The sequence below is a fragment of the Rhineura floridana genome, chromosome 1, assembly GCF_030035675.1.
Source record: "Rhineura floridana isolate rRhiFlo1 chromosome 1, rRhiFlo1.hap2, whole genome shotgun sequence".
NCBI lineage: Eukaryota > Metazoa > Chordata > Lepidosauria > Squamata > Rhineuridae > Rhineura > Rhineura floridana.
Window position 1 is genome coordinate 95,198,765 of NC_084480.1, and position 22,973 is coordinate 95,221,737.

Sequence of the window (22,973 nt, forward strand, 5' to 3'; positions counted from 1 at the left end):
ACATGAGGAAAAACGAACAGATTAGCAATCATCATGACTTCTTGATTAGCCACTGATTGTAAGAATCTGAATGCATTCACATTCTCATAATATCCAATTCTACACCCAATGAAAATGTGTTGTTTTCAATTGTGGCATGTGGGCAGGCAGGTGAGCATGCACACACACATCTTTATTTGATTCCTCTCGGCATCAACTAGATCCCGCTTTCAAACATATCTGAAAGCATGAAGAATGTTGGATCCAGACAATTACAAGTGGAAGGAAAATAGCTGCTTGTACTGCTCTGCAAATGGCTTGAGCAACAACTTGCAGAAGAATTCATGCACTGCTTATTGTAACAGGGAGTTTCTATAGCAGTATTCAGGTTTCTACAAGGAACTTCTTGCACAAGTGAAAAAGCATTGTTGGAATTCTATACACATTTACCTGGGCAGTAAATCCCACTGAATGTAATAGGACTTACTTCAGAGTAGACATGCACAGGATTGGCCTGGACGTTCATATTTCTAACACAACATTCCAATACAAGGTATTAATCAGCCCTTTTTGAGTGGAATATACCGTCCTCATGTGCAAGGATGTCTTTGGATTCAATCTTTAATTTTCCATGGATACAAAGAAAATAATTTAGCCTAGAAAACTGAAACAATGAAGCTTCCAGGAACTTCTGAAAAAGAGAACATTTTGTATGGTGTCCTGCTTTTAAGGGAAGACAGGGGGCTAGCGTAGCACAGTAAACAGAGTTAAGGTTTTAAACAGAAGATTCAAATCCAACTCACAGTACTTCCATCTTATCTGGATTAAAATTCATCTTGTTTGGTCTGAACCACCCTAAAACTCTACCATCCTAGAACTGAGACCTGTTCACAGCATGTTATCATGAACTGATATATGAGAGCTGGAGCAAAATATAGGAGGAGGAGGAGGAGGAGGAGGAGGAGGAGGAGGAGGAGGAGGAGGAGGAGAACTTCACACATTTGGGGACTGAAACCTGAAATAAATAACCAGGAGAGACATGTGATGCTAGGTTGCATAATTTTAGACTGCTGGAAGAAGAACACAAGTTTGAATGATCTCCTATGTAAAAACTCCCTGTACATACAAAGCTAGCATGTCAGGAAGAAGGGTGCTAGCTTAGTCATCTCCCGGCATACTGCTTTTCTATGTGCCAATAGTTTATTTTATAGATCATTCAAACTGGCAACATCCCCCTCTCCACATACTTTCAATAATACACATTCCAGGAAAAACTGCACCACGTGATTTTCCGGACAGTGTGTTAGGTCTAATAGAATATTTTTGCCGTCAGTTGCGGATTTGGCAACTGGAAACATCAAAGATCTCAGGATCTTCACTGATCACCAGATACCAACAAAGTGTTGTAATGTATTTTGTGGTGTAGATCTATATTGCTACCTTTTGCTCTCTGGCAATAGCCCCTGCTCAGCACAATGTGAACTTTCCCAGTTTCCGATGCAAGAGAGATACAAAAGGTCTCTCATATTGTACTGAGCTCTAGAGGAGGCAGAAGTAACTTATGCTGCTTTTACCTGCTCCAAAAGGTCAGTGTGACATGAAAGGGCACTTCCCTGATTTGGGAAAGTGACAACAGTTTCTCCTTATGCTGAGCTTTTGAACAGCATCTGCTCAGTTCCTCTGAGTTCTCTAGCATGCACACAGGATTGCAAATTAGGAAAGGTCAACAGGAACCACAAGTTATGGCCAGCTATCAAGCGGAGCCAAAACTGGGTGACCTCTTTTGATGCTCAAGCTGCAAAGAATGCATAGTCGCCTACAGAATTAAAATGGAATTGATGCAGTTTACTTACTTCTCCCACACTGTGCAGCTGCTGGGCAATATGCCTTAGCTCATCTTCACTTGCTAATGGGTTAAGCTGATCCTGCACATCATACACAAACTGCTGCAATGACATGAGCTGGTTGGGTCCATTCATTTTTCTCCATGATGGTAGGGTGGAGATGATTTTTTCACACAAGTGCGTCATGGGTGGACATGTCTAAGAAAAAAACACCATAGTGGACATTAGCTCTAATTTGAGAATGCAAATTGTTATTTTTTGCTAAAAAAATATTAATAAGGCGCATCCTAGGTGGAACAGACCCAATAGTGGCCAGTATGGTGGAGCACAGCCATATCCCGACACTGGATTTGCTACAGCTTACCTGGATAGGGCTGGGGCAGGGCAGGTGAGATGCTGTACAGACACACCAGCAGAGCCAAACAAATGCAGTTTCTAGACACCATTTCCACAAGTTAACAGAACTTCAGATATGTTTATGGTGTAGAAAATGTGCAAGAAAATTATGACTAGTTTGCCAGAATTGCAACTAACACTGAATTACGGCTTTGCCAAGGTTGAGCAGCTTTTCATCACAACCTTATAATGTACTAAATGTGTGAAAGCAGGAATCAACACATCATCAGTTAAAAAGAGTTGCATTCTTCAGAATCCTGCCTCTGGCAAAAGCTCATACTGGAGTGAAGGGTACAGCTGCATTTAAACTGGCATGTACGCTGACATTTATATGACAGCAAGAAGCAAATATGTTTTATTGCTGAGACAAAACATTTGTTAAATACTTAATTCTGAGAGTAAGAATAGCTTTTTCATACCAGAAGAATCTGCTGGCAAACCTAGCAGCAGGAGAGTATAAGAATTATGCAGCAGAGGAGAGATAGTTTGTTAACACAGAAAGATATACTTCTGTATACATACGACATTATGCCCTATGGGCACTATTCAACTAACTATTACCTTCAGTGCAAGGATTACTGCTAGTGCAATGGGACTTTCTCTTGCTCTCCTCCCCCCTACACCCTCCCCAAATCTGCTCCAGAGGGTTGGAGTATCTCTAACAGTTTTGGGGGTGTGCGGGGGGAAGTCGCATTGTGCTATTGGTGACCTTTATGCTGACAGGACCCTGACTTAGTGCTATGTTGGAGATAACCGTATTTTTTTTTTTTTTTAAAAAGCTGGGATGCCAGACAAACCAATTTCTCCTTTAAAATTGCTGGAAGTTGGATAATGGCTAAATAATGAAGTTTCAAAACTAAACATAAAAGCAGTGAAAGCAGCATATTGTATAAAGTACTGGTCTAGGACTGGGAGGGTCCGACTTCAAATCCAAACTCACAGCCATGACACCTACTAGGTGACCTTGGGCAACTTGTATGATACGAGAATAAAATGGAATAGCTTGTTTATGCCACCATGAGAGGGAAGTTGAGATATAAATGCAACAAACAAAGATGACTGTGACTGAAAGGTTCGGAATGCAATTTCGGTCACATGCAATTCAAGAGGGCCAGAGTTTTCTGAAGAATTAGTTCAGCATTGTAGAGGTATGTTTAAAAACCCGCTATACTTGAATAAAATATTTATCAGGCCCAGTTTTTCTAGAACCAGACAAGTGTTTTTTCAATCTTATTTTACATGCCCTCCCTTCCCCCTTTTAACAAGGCATAAAAAGAGCCAAAAGAATTTATGGGCTCATGATCAATTTTATACTTCTTGCTAACCACTAGAGGGCACTGAGACCAATGAATTCACTACACAGTTGAACTCAACTCGTATTTCTGACTTTCTTTTTTTCTTCCTATACCTTGTGGAATGATCTTCCTGACGAGGCACTCCTGGCGCCAACATTACTATCCTTTCGGTGCCAGGTTAAAACTTTCCTCTTCTCCCAGGCATTTTAGCATTTTAGTATTTTAATATGTGTTTTTGTCTGTCTTAAAAATATTTACAATTTTGAAATTTGGATGTAGTTTTAAAATTGTTTAAATATGTGTTTTAACTGTAGATGGAAGTTTTAGTTTGTACACCGCCCAGAGAGCTTCGGCTATGGGGCGGTATAGAAACTTAATAAAATAAATAAATAAATAAATAACTACAAGACAGCTTTGTAACTCAAGCTGCACTCATCAGAACAGAAATACTCTTATGAGGTTTGGCCAGTGGCTATAACATGGAGATATGACTTACAGAAATAATCTGACTGCGTAACTCTTGAAGGTGGTTGCGCAAAATCTTCATATCTTTTGAACCAGATGCCCCAGCGTCCAAAATAAATAATCTGTCCAAAATATGAAGGTCATTTCCAAACCTGAAAGAAAAAGAATTAGGAACCCATTTATCATTTTATTGTCCTGGAGCAAATGTTTTCATTCTTATTCAGTTTTTTAACTAGCAAATCAAAATCTCTCTTGATATCACATATTTAGTAATACCGTTTAACTTGATCCTATTTCCATTACCTGGAACTAAATGTGCATACGGTTGCAACCTGTAGCACATAGTGGTCTGGTTCAGTTGTAACTGTGTTGGCCCCTCTCTCTTCCTTTGTGCATGAGGGGGAAAAAGCTGAAATCTTCCTCTTTTGAATAAACTCCCATTATAGTCCCGTTACGACCGGACTTGGGGAGCTGTGGTTTACTCTACTTGTGCTCAGTTTACAAGATCTGAAAACCATGGCCTGATTTGAACTATGGCTCTGCTTTGTTTGAACTAATCAAATGGAAACCTGAGGATTGTGCTAACTTCAGACATATTAGGATGCTGAGGTTTATTTGAAACGGACAGTGGAAGCTTGCACACTGAAAGGGGAGTGCATGATTCTCATAATAGAAAGCCAAAGTTTCCTGTTATGTCTGAACCAGGCCAATGAAAGGACATAGTAGCACACTTAAGTGTAGATTTTCTTAGCTTGTGCATAAGTACAGGCTTTTTAAAAAAAATAATTTAGCTCAAGGTCTTAGCATATATACAAAGGTTTTAAAATATATTGATTTCTTTAACACAGTAAGCGTTCCCATTTTTTGCACGACGTTTCCCCTTTTACCTGTTCCTAATTTCTTTCAGAAGAGATGTATCTTTGTCATACTGGAACTCTCCTCCAGCGGAACGTGGAAGATTGACAATGTCAGCATGAGTAGCCACCAATGCAACATGTAGTGGGTTTTTTAGCCTGCCTCCAAATGCTTTAAGAGAGAGAAAAAGAGAAGACTTTGAGGGAAAAGGATTTCTCTTCCTATTAATGTCCTCGCTCTCATGTAATGCGAAGCCATGGTATATTAAAGTATTAACTTAGTTCATCATTTGAAGCTAGACCAACAGCTTAATCATGGTTTGTTTACCACAAACAAACCATGCATGCAAACCATGGTTTATTATTGGTTTATAAACCTTGGCTTACTTTAGTACTGTATTTGAACCTGGCTCTCAAGTCAGGGATTAATTAAATGTTTCCCCAAACTTAACAGACTAATTCTGATTAGTGTGATCATATTCCATAGCAGAGAAATAGATGTTCATCATTCCAAAACAATGTTGCGAGTCTGTTTCATAAAAACAGAGAAAGGTATTACAAATTGCAATACATTTTTGTAAACCATCTATTTCCTTACAAACAAAATATATACTTGGGGAAGGGGCAATGCTTTTTTCAATTATAGTCATGTTTTAAAAGATCCTCTATTGATCTCTCTAGTCTACAGTACTATGGTTGAGATTATTATAGGAAGGAAACAAATGATCTAGAAAACATTCATACAGTGGTATGATGAATGCAACATTACAGTACTTACACAAACAAAGAACTCTCACATAAGTGAGAGTTAAGTAGGAAAGCCTGGGAGAAACCATGAAAAAGAATGAGAAAGAGAAACATACAGAAGGGACATGAATGAGGTAACAGCACTGAACACAAATTTGTACAGCCTGCTTGCTTATACATCATCTGGAAAAGATGAAAGTATTTTGTCATTTTTTTAAAAAAACTGAATATAACTTTATAGCATTGATCTACATTGTGGCATATACTCAATAGTTATACCACAAAAATCAGTATGAATGAGGACCACCATATGCCAAACACGAATTCTTCAAATGCAAGGCAGAATACAAATAAGCATACTTAAGACTTTCTTGGGACATAAGCATGCTCAGTACAATCTTCAATTTATGCTTTATGCCTTTTATAAACGTAAAATATAAATTTTACAAATTGTATGCAGATATTAAATACTACAAATCAGTATATTGGTTCCAATCCAAAAAATGATCTGGTTGCATTAAAATGTGTAGTAGACCACCTGCTTTGGATGCAGAAGGTCCCAGGTTCAATCCCCGGCATCTCTAGATAGGGCTAGGAGAAACCCCTGTCTGAACCCTGGACAGCTGGTGCTTGTCAAGGTAGTCCAGGACTGGGTATCGTTTAGCCCTCCAGATGTTGTTGGACTACCCTCCCATCAGTCCTGACCATGCTGGCTGGGACTGATGGGAGTTGTAGTTCAGCAATATCTGGAGTGCCAAAGGTTCTCCACCCCTGGTGCAGACAATATTGAACTAAATGGACCAATGGTCTGACTCGCTATAAGATAGCTTCTTCCTGTATTCCTAATGAGCACTATTGACTTTAACAGTGGATGTTGTAGCATGAAATGGGACACCACATCTACCTCTAATTTTGGAGTGAAAGAGGAAAACAATGTAAACCCAAGAGCTCCATGCATTCATTGGATTTCATTTATTTATTTTTATTTATTATTTCAATTTATATACCGCCCTTAGCAGAATAGCTCTCAGGGCGGTGAACAAACATGTGTGTCTAAGGTGGCTGTGTCCTTGGCTGTGAATATAAAAACTTTCAATAGTCCAAGAAATATTTCTAAGAATGTTACTGTAAACTTCTTAGGGGTTTTGATGATTAAACTGTATATAAATCCTGTTAAATAAAAATAAGTGCTCTATAATATTTTGTTAACATGCTTGTTTAATTCAAGAGAGTGACAGAACAGCAGAATGAATTAAATGCTATGAATAAAATTAGTTTTTCTAGATTTCTAAACATATATATTTATGTTCAAAATTGAATTTACAGTTCAGTGAATGCAGAAAGTATGAAAATAATTTTCAGTTCTAGAATGTATTATTTGAAACTCTCTTCTCGTATAAAATATATTTTCACAGTAAGTGCATTGGGCAACTTTGAATTGCTTAGACAATGTTGTAACAAAAATGAAAATTTTATGATTGACCTAGAGAAAGGTTTAATCAATAAAAGAATCATATTACCACTTAATAGCTAGAAATAAACAACATTATTTAACAATATTAATAGGACACATCTGATATTGTCAGTGTGCCACAGAAAACCTTACAGTCCCATGATCATTTAACTAATGTCTTTTTTGTACACATTTCAGCCCCTCTGCTGATTTGGGTAGAGTATTAGTTGTTGGAGTCAGGCCAGACATCATGACTTTGCTCTTCCAAGAACCTGCTACAGTAGGTGAAGAGTGCTTTATTGTGATGAAGTAAGATGTATGGTGCTAGCTAAAAGAGATGAATTTATTATTTTCCAAAACACAGAGCAACTAAGTTCAGTGGTATGAGCAACTTCAGAGCAACATCACCAACTGAAGTACTTGACCACTGGTCTCATTTAAGAAGTAAATTTAACAGCAAAGAAGTCCATTAAGTACAAAGTTAAATTTGTATGAACCAAGGTAGTAGAGTAAGATGCATGGCATGGCTGAACATAGATCTGAACATAGAAGAAATGCTGTTTTTTCCTTCCCATTTTGAAAAGAGAACAGAGATAAAATACTTGTGGCATACCTATAGACTCTTCGACCGGAACAAGTGATTTTAGGAAACTCAGCCAAAAGGTCACTTGGTTCAACTGTATTTCATAGGGCTCTTCAAGACTAAAAAGCACAATGTGAACTGAGGTGGGATCATTTGCAGCAAAATAGTCATAGCAGCAGAAATACACAGGATTCCCAGAGAATTCCCACACACTGAAATCACCAACACCTGCAATAAGCAAATACATGTTACCAAACCATTAACTGGAACAAGTTTCACAAAAGCAGAGCTTTTTGTGTACTGGTACTCACCAGCATGGAGTACTGGCACCTGTTTTTTCATGGCCCACAGCAGCCATTTTGTGCTGCTATCCACAGCCTTTTCAAGGTATGAGTACCAACACCTCAATTTTTTAAACCAAAAAAGCACTGTTCTTATGCATTTTTTTTTTAAAAAAAAACACTCTTATTTTCAGAGACAGAGACCATAAACCTGATCCCAGCTATACTGTATTTACTGATTTCAATGAACTTGGGATGCGCAACTAGGTGCAGGACTGCAGTCAAAACGAGATGGGCTCATCCACTGAAGAAGCTTGTGTCTTTTTAACCACAATTTTATACTAGATGACATATTTTCCTTACATATTTTATGTAAAATCTACAGAAAACATGCCACAATAAGCCAGCTATTAAAACCATATTATACAGAAGTACATCTTAAGGCCATCATAAAACAAAGGCAAGTGCCAAAATTAATATTAAGCAAGTAATTTTATCGTTTGATAGAATCTGAAGCATATTATTACCTTACCATGCTATAACTTGTGTCAAAACAGTTTTGTAAAAAATCAGAACTGACCATTTTGATTCACAATCTGGAAAATGAATAATGTGTAGCTTGTAAACTCAGAGTGACATTACAATAGTCATAGGTCATTGCTAATTGCTATTTTATGCACTCTTTTATCTCTCTCTTTTTTTTTGCCAAAGCTGAGAGAAGCATATGCTTATTTCCTGTCGTACAGAGAGCAAACAGATATTTGTATAATTTTTCTTAAGTAAATTGTAATTAATAGGATTTTAAAATATATCGTAGGAAGGAGGGAAAGCTAAAGAAATCTCTGACCCATGACACTGTGACTTCATTTATTCTTAAATCTTCACTGATCTGGAGGACTTTAGCCATTACTTTGGTTAGTGTGATCTAACTGAATCTGCATATATAGAGAGAGGATGTCAGGCTACAGTAGGCAGTAACAGTGTACTCATTGCAGACTAGAATTTAAGCCTCAATGTGTATTATCAAAATCCATCACTTCAAAAATTGTGAAGTTTTCTTGAGCTTATAATTTATATGGCAAGCACTAGCACTTAGGACAAATGCTGTTTCCTAGAAAGGTGGAATGCTTGGCTGCTATTCTTTGAAACTGCAGAAGAATGAGTAAGCATCTGGAGCATTTACCCATAAGTAGCTCTGGAAAGACTTCAGCCTTTCAGTGGGTACAGGCTGGCTGAATGAGAAGGGCTTCTTAAGCAGCAGCCTAGAATTCTCCTTCCCATAGGTCTACTCTGAGTAAACACCTCAGAGTGTTTCTTCATCAGTATATTTGCTGGCAGAGAATCCCTCAGACTCTAGATCTAATGCTGCCAACATGTTTGCTCAAACACCATTTTGAATATCCCAGGGAAATGTTCCTCATCTATGGGTTTCTTTGCTTGCTAAGGGCCTACACCTCAGAAAATGGATCTCTCCAGCCTGTATTCCTTATAAAGATACTTATAAGGAATATAATCAAACCGCTGGGATTCCATCAATAAATGCAGCTCCTATGTAAAATTTAATACCACGACTGGTTTGGGTCAAAACTTCTTGGCTCTCAGGAGGTCCTGAACTCTGACATTAGTGCTGGACTGAGATACTATGCGGGAACATTAAAGCGGCAACATTTTTTGAGACATTGACACAGCAAATGTCACACCCAATTCTAAACATTTATTGTGCTGGTACAGCAAGTCTAAAATTAAGTTATAAGGCACTGATATGTTTGGAGGGTGGCAACAAGAGAGAGGGCCATTTTGGTTGAGGGCCCCTGCCCTGCAGAGTGCTCTCCGTAACAAGGCTTGCCTGGCACCGGCACTGACATATTTTTAGTGTCAGGTTAAGGCTTTGCTCTTATTCCAGACATGGGATGGAATATGATCCAGCTGTGTCAAGGCTTTATGTTAAGTGTTGCTCTGGGTTGTAAGCTGATTTTCTTTGGAGGCTGATGCTGTTTTATGTATTGATTTGTTAAATTTTGATGGCTGTTTACAAACCTGACTAAGTCATCTAGAGTTTGCTCTGTGTTAGACATCTAATAAAATAAAAAATATGTAGTTTTTCAAACTGAAACATTTTTCCACCTACCAGTTATACATTAAAAAATGATTAAGCTTAAAAGTTCATGTTTTACCATTCAGAGAAGCATTCTGAACATCAATGGCCTTGGTAGACTGGTCATCTGTTGAGCAGTGGGAATGGTGAGAGGGAGAAACAAATACTTCCAACACCCCTTTGGTCAGACCTGGCTCAAACATCATGCTCCGGCTTCTCACACTAACGTTCTCACAGCCAGGATACAGATTTGTAATACTTACTGAAACTGGATAACATAAAGAAAAAGAAAAACTGAAAGTAGTTTACAAACCCTGAAAAAATTATAATAATATTATGCCAAGATAATGTGGAATTAGAAGTCAGGAGAGAACAGATTCAAGAAGATGATGACCAAAATAAGGCCGTAGTACTATCAGCAGCTGCCAGGAATATTCTCTTTTAAGATTTACAAGTGTACAGCAGTCAGTCGCAACCAAAGCCCCCATAGTCTTTGGAGATGAATCAGCAGACTGGAACAGTCCCTTGGTGACAAAGTGTTTTTTAAAAAACTAACATTCAAATTAGGCATAAAAGGAAAGAGATAAAAATTGTAAAGTTCCCAACTAAGTAGATTTATTACATTTGGGGGGGGGGAGTAGCATACTTGTTAATGTTTTCTATTTTGCAATTATTACAAAAGGGATTTAACACAATGCTTTGAACAGTATATTATTTTCTAATATTAAGGAGACTAACTTGAAAAATAAATTGCACAGCTGTTATCTTTTCGAAGTGGAAGAGTGCAAGGGCTCAGCCATCTCATGGCCCTTAACTTTTTAGAGATTTACAGAAACCATGCAAGCATGTTAAGGACATATTAGTCATCTTTGTGTTCAACTAGCCCCCTCTAGTGGTCAGAAGAATTAAAACACTGCTGACATTTCTGAAGGCATAAATCAGCCTTTGTCAACCTGGTGCCCTCTAAGCCAGCATAGCCATGTAGGGCACCAAGTTGGTGAAAGCCAACTTAAATATAAATACATATTTTAATAGTAAATACAGTATTATTGTGCACATTTAATGCTATACGATAAAACATTGTCGTCCATCTGAACAGTGGTGGTCACTTTTTTAGAATGCTTGATGAAGTTTATTTATTTATTTATTGTATTTATATACTGCCCCATAGCTGAAGCTCTGTGGGTGGTTTACAGTAACAGTTCACCTTTTGTTCTTTAAGGAATGTGAATGCAATGGGAGGGAGGAACAATGATATTACCAGTGATGAGTGATGTAATCACTTCGTGATGGTCTCATTTTATGAGCCTTTAAAAAATTTGTTAGAGGCAGAGTACTATGCCACTGTACCATTGAAATATAAAATGGCAAGTGCTAAAAATGAATGCGGAAGACTACCACCACACCCTCTCCAAGCAATGCTCTCGCATTTCCTTTTTAAGCAGGCCAGCTCCAGACACTCTTGGATGAGACTGATTACTTGGATCCATTTCAGTCAGGTTTCAGGCCTGGTTTTGGCACGGAAACAGCCTTGGTCACCCTGTATGATGACCTCTGTTGGGAGAGAGTCAGGGGGAGTGTGACTCTGTTGATTCTCCTTGATCTCTCAGCGGCTTTCGACACCATTGACCATAGTATCCTTCTAGAAAGACTGGCTGAGTTGGGAGTGGGAGGGACTGCATGGCGGTGGTTCTGCTCCTACTTGGCGGGTCGACTACAGAAGGTGGTGCTTGGGGAACATTGCTTGGCACCCTGGACTCTCCAGGACTGTCCCCCATCCTGTTCAACATCTACATGAAACCACTGGGTGCAGTCATCCAGAGCTTTGGAGTGCATTGCCATCAGTATGCTGATGACACGCAGCTCTATTTCTCCTTTTCATCTTCTTCAGGTGAGGCTGTCAATGTGCTGAACCAGTGTCTGGCTGTGACAATGGACTGGATGAGGGCTAATAAACTGAGGCTCAATCCAGACAAGACTGAGACTGTTAGTGGGTGGTTCTTCTGACTGGATGGTGGATGTCCAACCTGTCCTGGATGGGGTTGCATTCCCCCTGAAGGAGCAGGTTCGTAGATTAGGGGTTCTCTTAGAACCATCTCTGTCACTTGAGGCTCAGGTAGCCTCAGTGGCACGGAGTGCCTTCTACCAACTTCGGTTGGTGGCCCAGCTATGCCCCTATCTGGACAGAGATAACCTGGCTTCAGTTGTCCATGCTCTGGTAACCTCCAAGTTAGATTACTGCAATGCGCTCTACGTGGGGTTGCCTTTGAAGACGGTTTGGAAACTGCAGCTTGTGCAAAATGCAGCGGCCAGATTGGTAACAGGAACCAGATGGTGCGAACATATAAAACTGATTCTGGCCCACTTGCATTGGCTGCCTGTACGTTTCCGAGCTCGATTCAAGGTGCTGGTTTTAACCTATAAAGCCTTGCATGGCTTAGGACCACAATACCTGATGGAATGCCTCTCCCAACATGAACCCACCCATACACTCTGCTCAATATCAAAGGCCCTCCTCCGGGTGCCATCTCTGCAGGAAGCTGGGAGTCTGGCAACAAGGGAGAGGGCCTTCTCAGTGGTGGCCCCCAAATTATGGAAAGATTGTATTGACGAGGTGCACCTGGCGCCAACACTGTTATCTTTTCAGCGCCAGGTCAAGACTTTCCTCTTCTCCCAGGCATTTTAGCATGTGTTTTTAAATTGCTTTTTAAAAATGTGTTTTTAAATTTGTATATTTGTTTTTAATGTTTTTAATTGTTGTAAACCGCCCAGATAGCATCGGCTATGGGGCGGCATACAAACAAACAAACCAACAAACCAAACAAACAAACCCATTTCTTTTAAAGGGTTTAACACTTTTTGTCTATAAAGCTGGCATGCATATCTTGTACTGTTTGGCTTTTTAAAATGGCAAACACTATTTTCCTGCAGAAAAGCTACTCTTTACCCTTCTCCAACTTTACATAAAAAGTGAGCACTGCATCACTGGAACTAGGACTATCATGAATATAGGAATGAAAAACATTGCTATGACAAATACGTTCTCTCTAAGCACACAGATATAAAAGGCAGTGATTGTTCTTATTAAGAGCTACAATATAAAAATTCTTAAAGTGGTACCTGATGGCTTATTAGATAAAGGAGAAGGAGGAAACCTGACAGAGTTTGTAGAAGACAGCCTTGGTCTGCGCCTTCTGAAAAAGCTTCTCAGGAGCCCACACTTTAGAGACTCCACAAGAGTAGTTTTCCCAGATGCAGAGTGGCCAAAGAGTTTGAGTTTTATTCTTGGCTGTAGATTATGAGTAGGTCGAAGATGTTGGATGAACAGCGCTCTGTGTGTATCCTAAATGGTGAAAGAAAGCAAAGGGGAAAACCCAGACATATTATGATGAAGAGCAAACCCAAATGAAAAATGCTTCTGAGTGTTTAGACATCCCTTCACATTTTCCCCCAGAATAAAGCAGATACGTAGGAATTAGCATTCTGATTAAAGTAGCAGAAATATAATGAACTACACTGTATATGAATGATGATTTTCTTCTTGACTTTGTTGAAACCAAGTTTTCTGTAACTTAAGCCTTATTTGAAGGGATGGACAATAGGACAAGTTTCTTGATTCAGTATGTGCTGTCACCTACTACTTTACTTTGAACCTAGATTTCTCCTTCTCTTGCCAAACAGGTTTAGTTGGGAGCTTTTTTGTGGGAGGGAAGTAGACATCATCTGTACTGGCTACTTCAGTGCCATCAGCCTAATTATTATTCAAACTTCTTAAGCCTGGACCCCGAATCTTTGGGAAGATGTGTTTTTCTCTCCATAGACCTTAATATAAGTTACAGCTGGGCTGAAAGCACATATAATAATTGCATAATAAAAAAAATATTTGAACCCAGTGATACTACCCCTCTTTAAAATAGTGTTGCTATCTACCAAGGAGCCTTTGGTGTTTACTATATGGCTCCAATACCAGTTCCATGCATTGCAAGCTACTTTTTAAAAGCCTAAGGAATAAAAAAAAACAGCTTGCAATGCTACAGAGAAGTGCTGGGGGGGATGTTACATCCTATCACATTCTTCTTTTTCACACTGTCAGCCTGCAAGATCCTTTCTTACAAGATCATATACAATTATTCAGCACATTTTTCACCATTTCTCCTTCCCTCAAGATATGCCAAAATCTCTATTTACCTTAGCTTTGAGGCCCATAACTCATGCATATTCTTTGACACAGTCTTCCAATGGCATACAATGACTGTGGAGAAGAAAGGGATCACATCTGCTGTCTCCACCCTCAAACTGTATGAACTTATTTTGCCTGTGTGAACAGAGCACACATGTACACAAACTGTACATGTGCAGGCTCTCTTCATGGTATTGGAGAAAAATCGCACGCAGGCTCCGAGTACACAAGCACAGTTAATGCATGGAGGTCCAAGTGGGAGAAACTAGGTATTAACCGATTCTCCCTCCAAAATAGTCACTGTACATAATAGGAAGACCATGTGAAATGGGTTTCAGTTTTGAGCCGGCTAAGGAGATAATATTTTACAATAGCAGAAAAGTATGAGACTTTTTGAAAGTCCAAAGCAGGCTGAAATTTTGTTCCTGTGGCAAAAACTAACCACGGCTCAGTGATGATTGTGTGTATGAAAATGATACAACTCACAATCATTTTCATATATACTTACAATCATCACTGAGCTGTGGTTAGTTTTTGCCACAGGAACAAAATCTAATGAAGTCGTCCTGTTAGTGCAAGGACTTCCACTTGTGCAGCAGGACTTTCTCTCCCGATGCCCCCCTCAAGCTGTTCTGCGCATTTCCCCAACCCTCTGGAGCAGACTGGGTGACATACAGGGAAAGAGGAGGGAGACAACTTTGTTGCATGCAGTGGGACAACATTGTTGCATATAATCCTCAGGTTCCATCTAGGATGATATCAAAAAAGGAAGGATTTATACTTGGAGGATTTGGTTAAAATTAAGGTGAGAGTTGTCAACAAATTACTAACTGGGCAATATTTTCTTGGTCCAGTCTCTTGATATATTATTTTTCATAATATCTTTTCATGTAGCATTCTAGGCTCAAGTGATAAAGTGAAATAAAACTTGATTCTTCATCTAACCTTTTTTAATCTTGTAAGCAGACTGGCTATGTGTTCATGTTGCTCTGCTCTAGCCAGATCTTCTGCTGATTTTCCATCCTGTTAGAAGACAAGTGATTAATTACAATGACTTCTAGCTCACAAGAGACAGACAAAAAGTACATTCCACAGCTCCAATATCCTCAGTGTAATAAGAAAATAAATTCTGTCAGCAGCAGATGGATTGGGGTGAAAATAGCGAAGACATCCTAGTTGGAATCTCTATTTAGCTATTCTTCTAATTTTTTCTTTTAATGTTTCTTTTATAGAAATAAGCATCTTGATATTACAGGAACAGCCATCTATAGAGTCTTAAAGCAATGTGTTACCCTTTTCAGCATGTTTGTTCCTATCTTTGCAAAGAAACATGCAAAATGCTTTTTCAAAGCTGTGTTTCTAATACTGTATATGAACTATATGAATCTTTAAAAGGCAATGAGGATAAGCTGTTGATGCACATTTAAATAGGAAGCAAGAAGTGTTTATATTAGATATAAGGAGGGGTGTGTGGAATGAAAACTTGGTTATTCATCTTTGGGGTGGGGGTGCAGGGAAGATGACAGCACAGCTTTAAACAGCTTAACCAAATTCAGGGGAAGAACAAATCTGTCTTCATCATTCTGCTTTTTAACTACCCACATTTCTTAAGTCAGCAGTTTTAGATGATTTGAGGTGTAAGAAAAATTGCTTACTGCAATAGCGTCTTACGAGTCTATTAATGCAACTGTTTACCTTGATGAACTATCAGTTCTGTGTTTACAATCTTCTCTGAAACAGGACTGCATTTTAGATTTAGCAAGAACTAATACAGTCATTAGTAGGTATTAAATTATAAAAACCAAGATTAATAAATAAAATACTGTAACTCAAATCAAAGTGATACTTTTCTCTCCCACCATTCAGAAATGCTATCCCATCTGTCCAAACGCTTCCATAATTACACATCCCGTAACTTAAATTAATGCACTTTATACCTATCCATTACTGCGATCACAAAAAGTGCTTAAAGATAAAAGCAGGGTAGTTTCCTCCACATTTTCAATATAAGTTTATGATGTTGACTGAGTGACAATTCTGATCCATGTTACCAAGTATAAGTAGGTGTGGATAAAGTGGCAGTTATTCTTGATTATTAAATTCAACTAAAATGTTACAGTCTTGAAGGTGTATCCATTCTTAGTTGTAGATAACAATAAAATGTCAGAAACATACAACTTCCCTCCATATTCACGCAATATAGTGCCATCCACCAGTGTTTACTTATTGCAATCAAGCTACAATAGCAACTAAATTAACTTTCATTTTTCAAACGTGGCCAGACACTATGCTTACACATATTTCTGTTCCATCACCCTCCAGAGAGTGGAAAGTGGCCATTTCACAACAGATTTTATGCAGACTGGATTCTAACTTACCCAATCCTGCTAGTTATGAAAACAACCCTAAGCTTTAGTTTCTAGCTACACTACTGTGTACACTTCCCAGGCAGACAATGTCACAGGACAAGTCTTTAAGAAACTGAGCTTACAGGCCTGTAAAGCCAACAAAGCTGTAATAAGGATGAAGCATAATGATTGCTGTACTGGGCTAGTATTTCAACCTGCATAACTGGGCACTTAACAATGGTGGAAGCAGACAGAAATTGAGACAGACCAACAAAGGATTAAAAAACCCCACCAACCACCACACAATCCACTTTAAATCTTTGGATAGCACTCTCGTGTGTTATCCTAAGTGCATTTTGGCCACCACAAAGTCATGCAGATGTAAAATTTATGCTGACAATGCTTGACAAGAAACTGTGATAATGGGATTGAAATCAAGAGCATAGTAAGAAGGTGTGGCTCAACTTGTCTTCATGCAGGATGCCTCAATGCACTTCTCCCCAAGCCACTCTGTGCATTGTGTTACAGCAGTGCATACTTTTAGGGAAAAAAAGTTAATTCAGCTGAAGACTCCTGTTGGGTTGGTACGGAGCAGGAAGATCACAACTGGATGTTCCTTTTACTTGTTGATTAGAATAAATTCACTAGTAGGCAAAAAACCTTGTGGTTTAAGAACGTACCTATAGGCAACAGATATTTCTCTCAAACTTTAAAAAGCAGGGAAACTGGGCAGCTATAGTGAATGCCCCCCTCTAGGATGCACACCTTAACGTGGTGAGGGGGGTTGAGAGTGTTGAAGAAGCTGAGAGCAATGCCGTCAGGAGTCTAGACCAAGAGGCTAGACTCCTAGCAGGGGCACCCAAGGCGGGATGGTCAAAAGTTGAGACACCAGACTAAGATGCATCCAAACTCAGAGGAAGGCAATGGTAAACCACCTCTGAATACCACTTACCACAAAAACCCTATGAACAGAGAATCCTAAATGTAACACGAGATAGTGCTGGAAGATAAAACCCCCAGGTCAGAAGGCACTCACCGAGCTACTGGGGAAGAACAAAGGACGAGTACGAGTAGCGCTGTGAGTAATGACGCAGCTGGGTCAAACCCAAAAGGAAGCCCAGAGGCTGATGCGCTCAGATGTGAAAAGAGAGTCCGGAGTTGTACAATGCACACAATAGGAACACTGAATGTGAGAAGCATGAACCAGGGAAAGTTAGAAATTGTCAAGCAAGAAATGGAACGTATCAACATTACAATACTTGGCATGAGTGAATTAAAATGGAGAGGAATGGGACAGTTTCAATCAGGCAACTACAAAATATTTTATGCAGGAAATGAGAAATTAAGAAGAAATGGGGTTGCTTTAATAGTGAGAAGTGATGTAGCAAAAGTAATCAGGAGCTACAATGCAAGGTCTGAGCAAGTGATATCAATGAGATTAAGCAGGAAACCTATTAATATAACCATCATCCCAGTCTATGCTCCAACGGCAAATGCAGAAGAGGAGGAATTGGAGAGATTTTATGCAGAAGTACAGGAAGAAACTGATCACACACCAAAACAAGATGTGCTGATAATCATGGGGGACTGGAATGCAAAAGTAGGGAATGGAGAAGAACTAGGAATTGTGGGGAAATGGTCTTAGGAGACAGAAATGAAGCAGGAGAAAAACTTATTCAATTCTGTGAAGCCAATAATTTGTTTCTTGCAAACATTTTTTGAGCAACCGAAAAGATGACTGTACATATGGACATCATCAAAACGTCAATATAGGAATCAAATTGATTATATAATTGGTAGCAGAAGATGGAGAAGTTCCATACTTTCTGCAAAAACAAGACCAGGGGCAGACTGCGGTACAGATCATGAACTCGTCATATCAAAAATCACAGTAAAGCTGAAGAACAACAACAAAGCAATCATTATGCCAAAATATAATTTAAATAACATCCCAGAAGAATATGAAGATCAAATAAGGAACAGATTTGAGGCTTTAAATAACATCCCAGAAGAATATGAAGATCAAATAAGGAACAGATTTGAGGCTTTAAACTTAGTTGACAGAGAACCAGAAGAACTACGGAGTGAAGTCAGAAACATTATCAGGGAAGAATGCAAAAAGACAATACCTCAAGTTAAAAAGAGAGAAAGACCTCAATGGATGACTGAAGGAAAGCAAAAGTAAGAGGAGATAGAAACACAGTCAGAACCCTAAATGCAACAATACAGAGGGTAGTACGTAGGGACAACGAGAACTATTACAATAGTTATTGTATAGAAATAGAAGAGGACAACAAAAAGGGTAGAACAAGAGACCTATTCCAAAAGATTAGAGAATGAAAGGGAAATTTAAACCAAGAGTAGGGATGTTAAATAATCAACAGGGGAATACACTGACTGATCGAGATGAAATAAAAGAAAGCTGGAAGCAATACACTGAAGAACTCTATAAAAGAGATGCCAGGATGACAGATTCATTCATGGAGGAACTGTATGATGAAGAATCAGAAATTTTAGAATGTGAGGTGAAAGCTGCTCTTAAAATACTTGGAAGAAACAAATCACCAGGAATAGATGGCATACCAATAGAGTTGCTACAAGCTACTGAGACTGAATCTGTCCACATTTTGACAAAAATCTGTCAAGAAATATGGAAAACTAAACAATGGCCAATAGACTGGAAGTGTTCAATATACATCCCAATTCCAAAGAAAGGGGATCCCAGGGAATGCAGTAATTATAGAACTATTGCCTTAATATCCCAAGCAAGTAAAGTAATGCTCAAGTTTCTACAACAAAGGCTCTCACCATATATGGACTAAGAAATGCCAGACGTCCAAGCTGGATTTAGAAAGGGAAGAGGCACCAGAGATCATATCACAAACATACACTGGATAATGGAACGGAGCAAGGAATTTCAGAAGAAAATCACCCTGTGCTTTATAGATTACAGCAAAGCCTTTGACTGTGTAGATCATGAAAAACTATGGAATGCTTTAAAAGAAATGGGGGTGCCACAGCATCTGATTGTCCTGATGTGCAACCTATACTCTGCACAAGAGGCTACTGTAAGAACAGAATATGGAGAAACCAATTGGTTCCCAATAGGAAAGGGTGTGAGACGGGTGTATTTTATCTCCCTATTTGTTTAATCTATATGCAGAACATATTATGTGGAAAGCAGGACTGGATCAAGATGAAGGAGATGTGAAAATTGGAGGGGGAAATATCAATAATTTAAGATATGCAGAAGATACCATACTACTAGCAGAAACCAGTAATGATTTGAACTGAATGCTGATGAAAGTTAAAGAGGGAAGCACAAAAGCAGGACTACAGCTGAACGTCAAAAAGACTAATGACAACGGAAGCTTTATGTAACTTTAAAGGTGACAATGAGGACATTGAACTTGTCAAGGATTATCAATTCCTTGGCACAGTCATTAACCAAAATGGAGACAACAGTCAAGAAATCAGAAGAAGACTAGGACTGGGGAGGGCAGCTATGAGAGCACTAGAAAAGGTCCTCAAATGCAAAGATGTATCACTGAACACTAAAGTCAGGATCATTCAGACCATGGTATTCCTGATCTCTATGTATGGATGTGAAAGTTGGACAGTGAAAAAAGCAGATAAGAGAAAAATCAACTCCTTCAAAATGTGGTGTTGGAGGAGAGCTTTGCGCATACCATGGACCGCAAAAAAGACAAATAATTGGGTGTTAGAACAAATTAAACCAGAACTGTCACTAGAAGCCAAAATGATGAAACTGAGGTTATCATACTTTGGACACATAATGAGAAGACAAGATTCACTAGAAAAGACAGTAATACTGGGAAAAACAGAAGGGAGTAGAAAGAGAGGAAGGCCAAACAAGAGATGGATTGATTCCATAAAGGAAGCCACAGACCTGAACTTACAGGATCTGAATAGGGTGGATCATGACAGATGCTTTTGGAGGTTACTGATTCATACGGTCGCCATAAGTCGTAATCGACTTGGAAGGCACATAACAACAATAGTGAATGCACCAGGGGAGCAGGAGACCTGACCTCCTCTCTGAGATATTGTACCGCCCTACAAATTTGTCAAAATGCAAACATAATTTGGGTTAGTCTTTCACAGTCCAATCCAGTTGCTGTGTAGCTTGGAAGAATTTGGTAACATGTGCCTCTGAGTGTATGGTGAGTGGTGGCAACACCTGCCATCTCCACAGATGGAGATTTACATTTTTGTATGTTTGTTGGTGTTCTTCTTACTTTGCATCTTTTCTGTGTTTCTACAGAAATACTATTTCTACAGAGAATCTAACCTAGAAAATTATATTTCTCTCATTATTCATCCTAGAAATCTGTGTCAAATTTATTTTTATTAATTTCAAAGCCTTTTTATTGGTTGATGTCATATGATGGTGAGGATAGCCTTTTTTGTTTCAAACTGGAGGTTATGCTCTGTTTCTATTTTGGGCGCATTAACAGTTGAATCTGAAACTGCAGTTTGATGTAAAATCAGACTGATTAAAGTATGTTGCTACTTAAGCAATGACTCTAGGCGTTAGAAAAAACAAACTTGGCCTGCCCAAGATGCATGTTTTCAGCCTGCTATGCTTAAACTACTCCACTTAACGAAAGGCGGGCATGGTCAATTAAAAACATAGAGCACATCTAGAATTTTGCTAGATTATATTTCACCTCCCACTGTTTTATCTTGTGTAAACTGAGACACTCCTCATGTCCACTGGAAACTATTCTGAATAACAGTCAGTGCCATTATTCCACAACTTATTTTGGAGCTTTTTTTTAGTGTTGCAAAATGTTGCTGTGGTTCACGTATTCACAGAAATAGAAGCAAAAGAGAATGATTTACTGTAAGAAACGTCACTAAAATTGCAAAGTAAATCAAACATATTTAAAGTGACTATCTGAATTATATCAACTGTTTTAATGTTGCTTCCTCCCTGCTAAAACAAGATCAGCATAGCACATGTCTTATTTCTGTTATTTGGGCTGACTGCAGGTGTTGCCACCACTCATCATACGCTCAGAAGCACATTACCAAATTCTTCCAAGCTACACAGCAAGTGAATTGGACTGTGAAAGACCAACCCAATTTGTGTTTGCATTTTGACAAATTTGTAGGGCAGTACAGTATCTCAGAAATGAAGTCAGAACTCCTGCTCCCTTGGTGCATTCACTATTGCTGCCCAATTTCCCTGCTTTTTAAACTTTGATAGAAATATCTGTTGGCTATAGGTATGTTCTTAAACTGCAAGGTTTATTTTGCCTATTAGTGAATTTCCCTGCTTTTCAGTCTGGGAGGTAAGAAATGGGATCCTGTGTAAGTTTGTTGAGAATGGATTGATCATTTGCATGCTTATTGAGTTCAGTGGGAGGAGTGGGAGGGGAGAGTAGAGGGAAAGAAGAGGAAAGGGGAGCAGAAGGAGTGGGAGGTGGAAGGAGGGGATTGGAAGGGGAGGGGGGAAGGAAGGGGAAGGGAAGGGGCAAAAAGGAGGTGATGGGAGGGAGGAGGGCAGGTTTGATCATTTGCATACTTATTGAGTTCAATGGGATTTACTCCCATGCAAACATGCTTGAAAAGGAAATGGAGACAATTCCGACTTACGGTGACCCTATGAATAGGGTTTTCATGGTAAGCGGTATTCAGAGGTGGTTTAGCATTGCCTTCCTCTGAGGCTGAGAGGCAGTGACTGGCCCAAGGTCACCCAGTCAGCTTCATGACTATGTGGGGATTCGAACCTTAGTCTCCCAGATTGTAGTCCTAGGATAGTTAAAACTGACTACGGGGGAGGAGGAGGAGGAGGGCAGAGGGGAGGGGAGGGGTGAAATAAGGGAAAGGGAAGGGGCAAGAGGGAGGTGATAGGAGGGGAGGGCAGGTTTGATCATTTGCATGCTTTTTGAGTTCAGTGGGATTTACTCCTCTGCAATCATGCTTAGGATAGGTGAAACTGACCTGGGGAAGGGGTGGGAGGGAACAGGGCAGGAAAGGGAGAAGTTTGGGTGGGTGGGCACTAGGCAGAGGGGAAGCCCCTTTCCTTTTCAAAAGGAAAATATTGTGAACGGTATCATTCTTTGTCAGGGTTTCCCCCACCTTTTTATTCTACCGCAGGCACATGTAGCCTCCCAAGGCTGTCCTTGGCCACATCCACACCAGACTGTTATTTCACTTTAGGCAGTCATGGCTTCTCCCAAAGAATCCTTGGAAATGTAGTTAGTGAAGGGTGTTGAGAGTTGCTAGGAGAAGCCCTGTTCCACTCACAGAGCTATAACCACTTTGGCCACTGGAGCTCCATCAGGGGAATAGGAATCTCCTCTCAGCATAAGGTGCTGACTACGACCTGGGAGACCAGGGTTCGAATCCCCACACAGCCATGAAGCTCACTTGGGTGACCATGGGCCAGTCACTGCCTCTCAGCCTCACAGGGAGGCAATGGTA

General features: G+C 39.5%; 1 protein-coding gene across 5 annotated transcripts in view; it reads right to left on the minus strand.

Moving 5' to 3' along the window:
- DAPK1 (death associated protein kinase 1) overlaps positions 1 to 22,973 on the minus strand; it is a 128,179-nt gene that overhangs the window by 3,489 nt on the left and 101,717 nt on the right. For 4 of the 5 annotated variants that reach the window (XM_061626537.1, XM_061626538.1, XM_061626536.1 and 1 more), the window contains 7 exons: positions 15,118 to 15,195; positions 13,113 to 13,335; positions 10,072 to 10,260; positions 7,647 to 7,844; positions 4,867 to 5,005; positions 4,011 to 4,131; positions 1,833 to 2,021 (listed from right to left, as the gene is read on the minus strand). In XM_061626537.1, the coding sequence (XP_061482521.1) occupies positions 1,833 to 2,021; positions 4,011 to 4,131; positions 4,867 to 5,005; positions 7,647 to 7,844; positions 10,072 to 10,260; positions 13,113 to 13,335; positions 15,118 to 15,195 (1,137 nt within the window). Of the gene's footprint in view, positions 1 to 4; positions 599 to 1,832; positions 2,022 to 4,010; positions 4,132 to 4,866; positions 5,006 to 7,646; positions 7,845 to 10,071; positions 10,261 to 13,112; positions 13,336 to 15,117; positions 15,196 to 22,973 lie in introns of those variants that run through there. The other variant, XM_061626540.1, reaches the window with a different exon arrangement.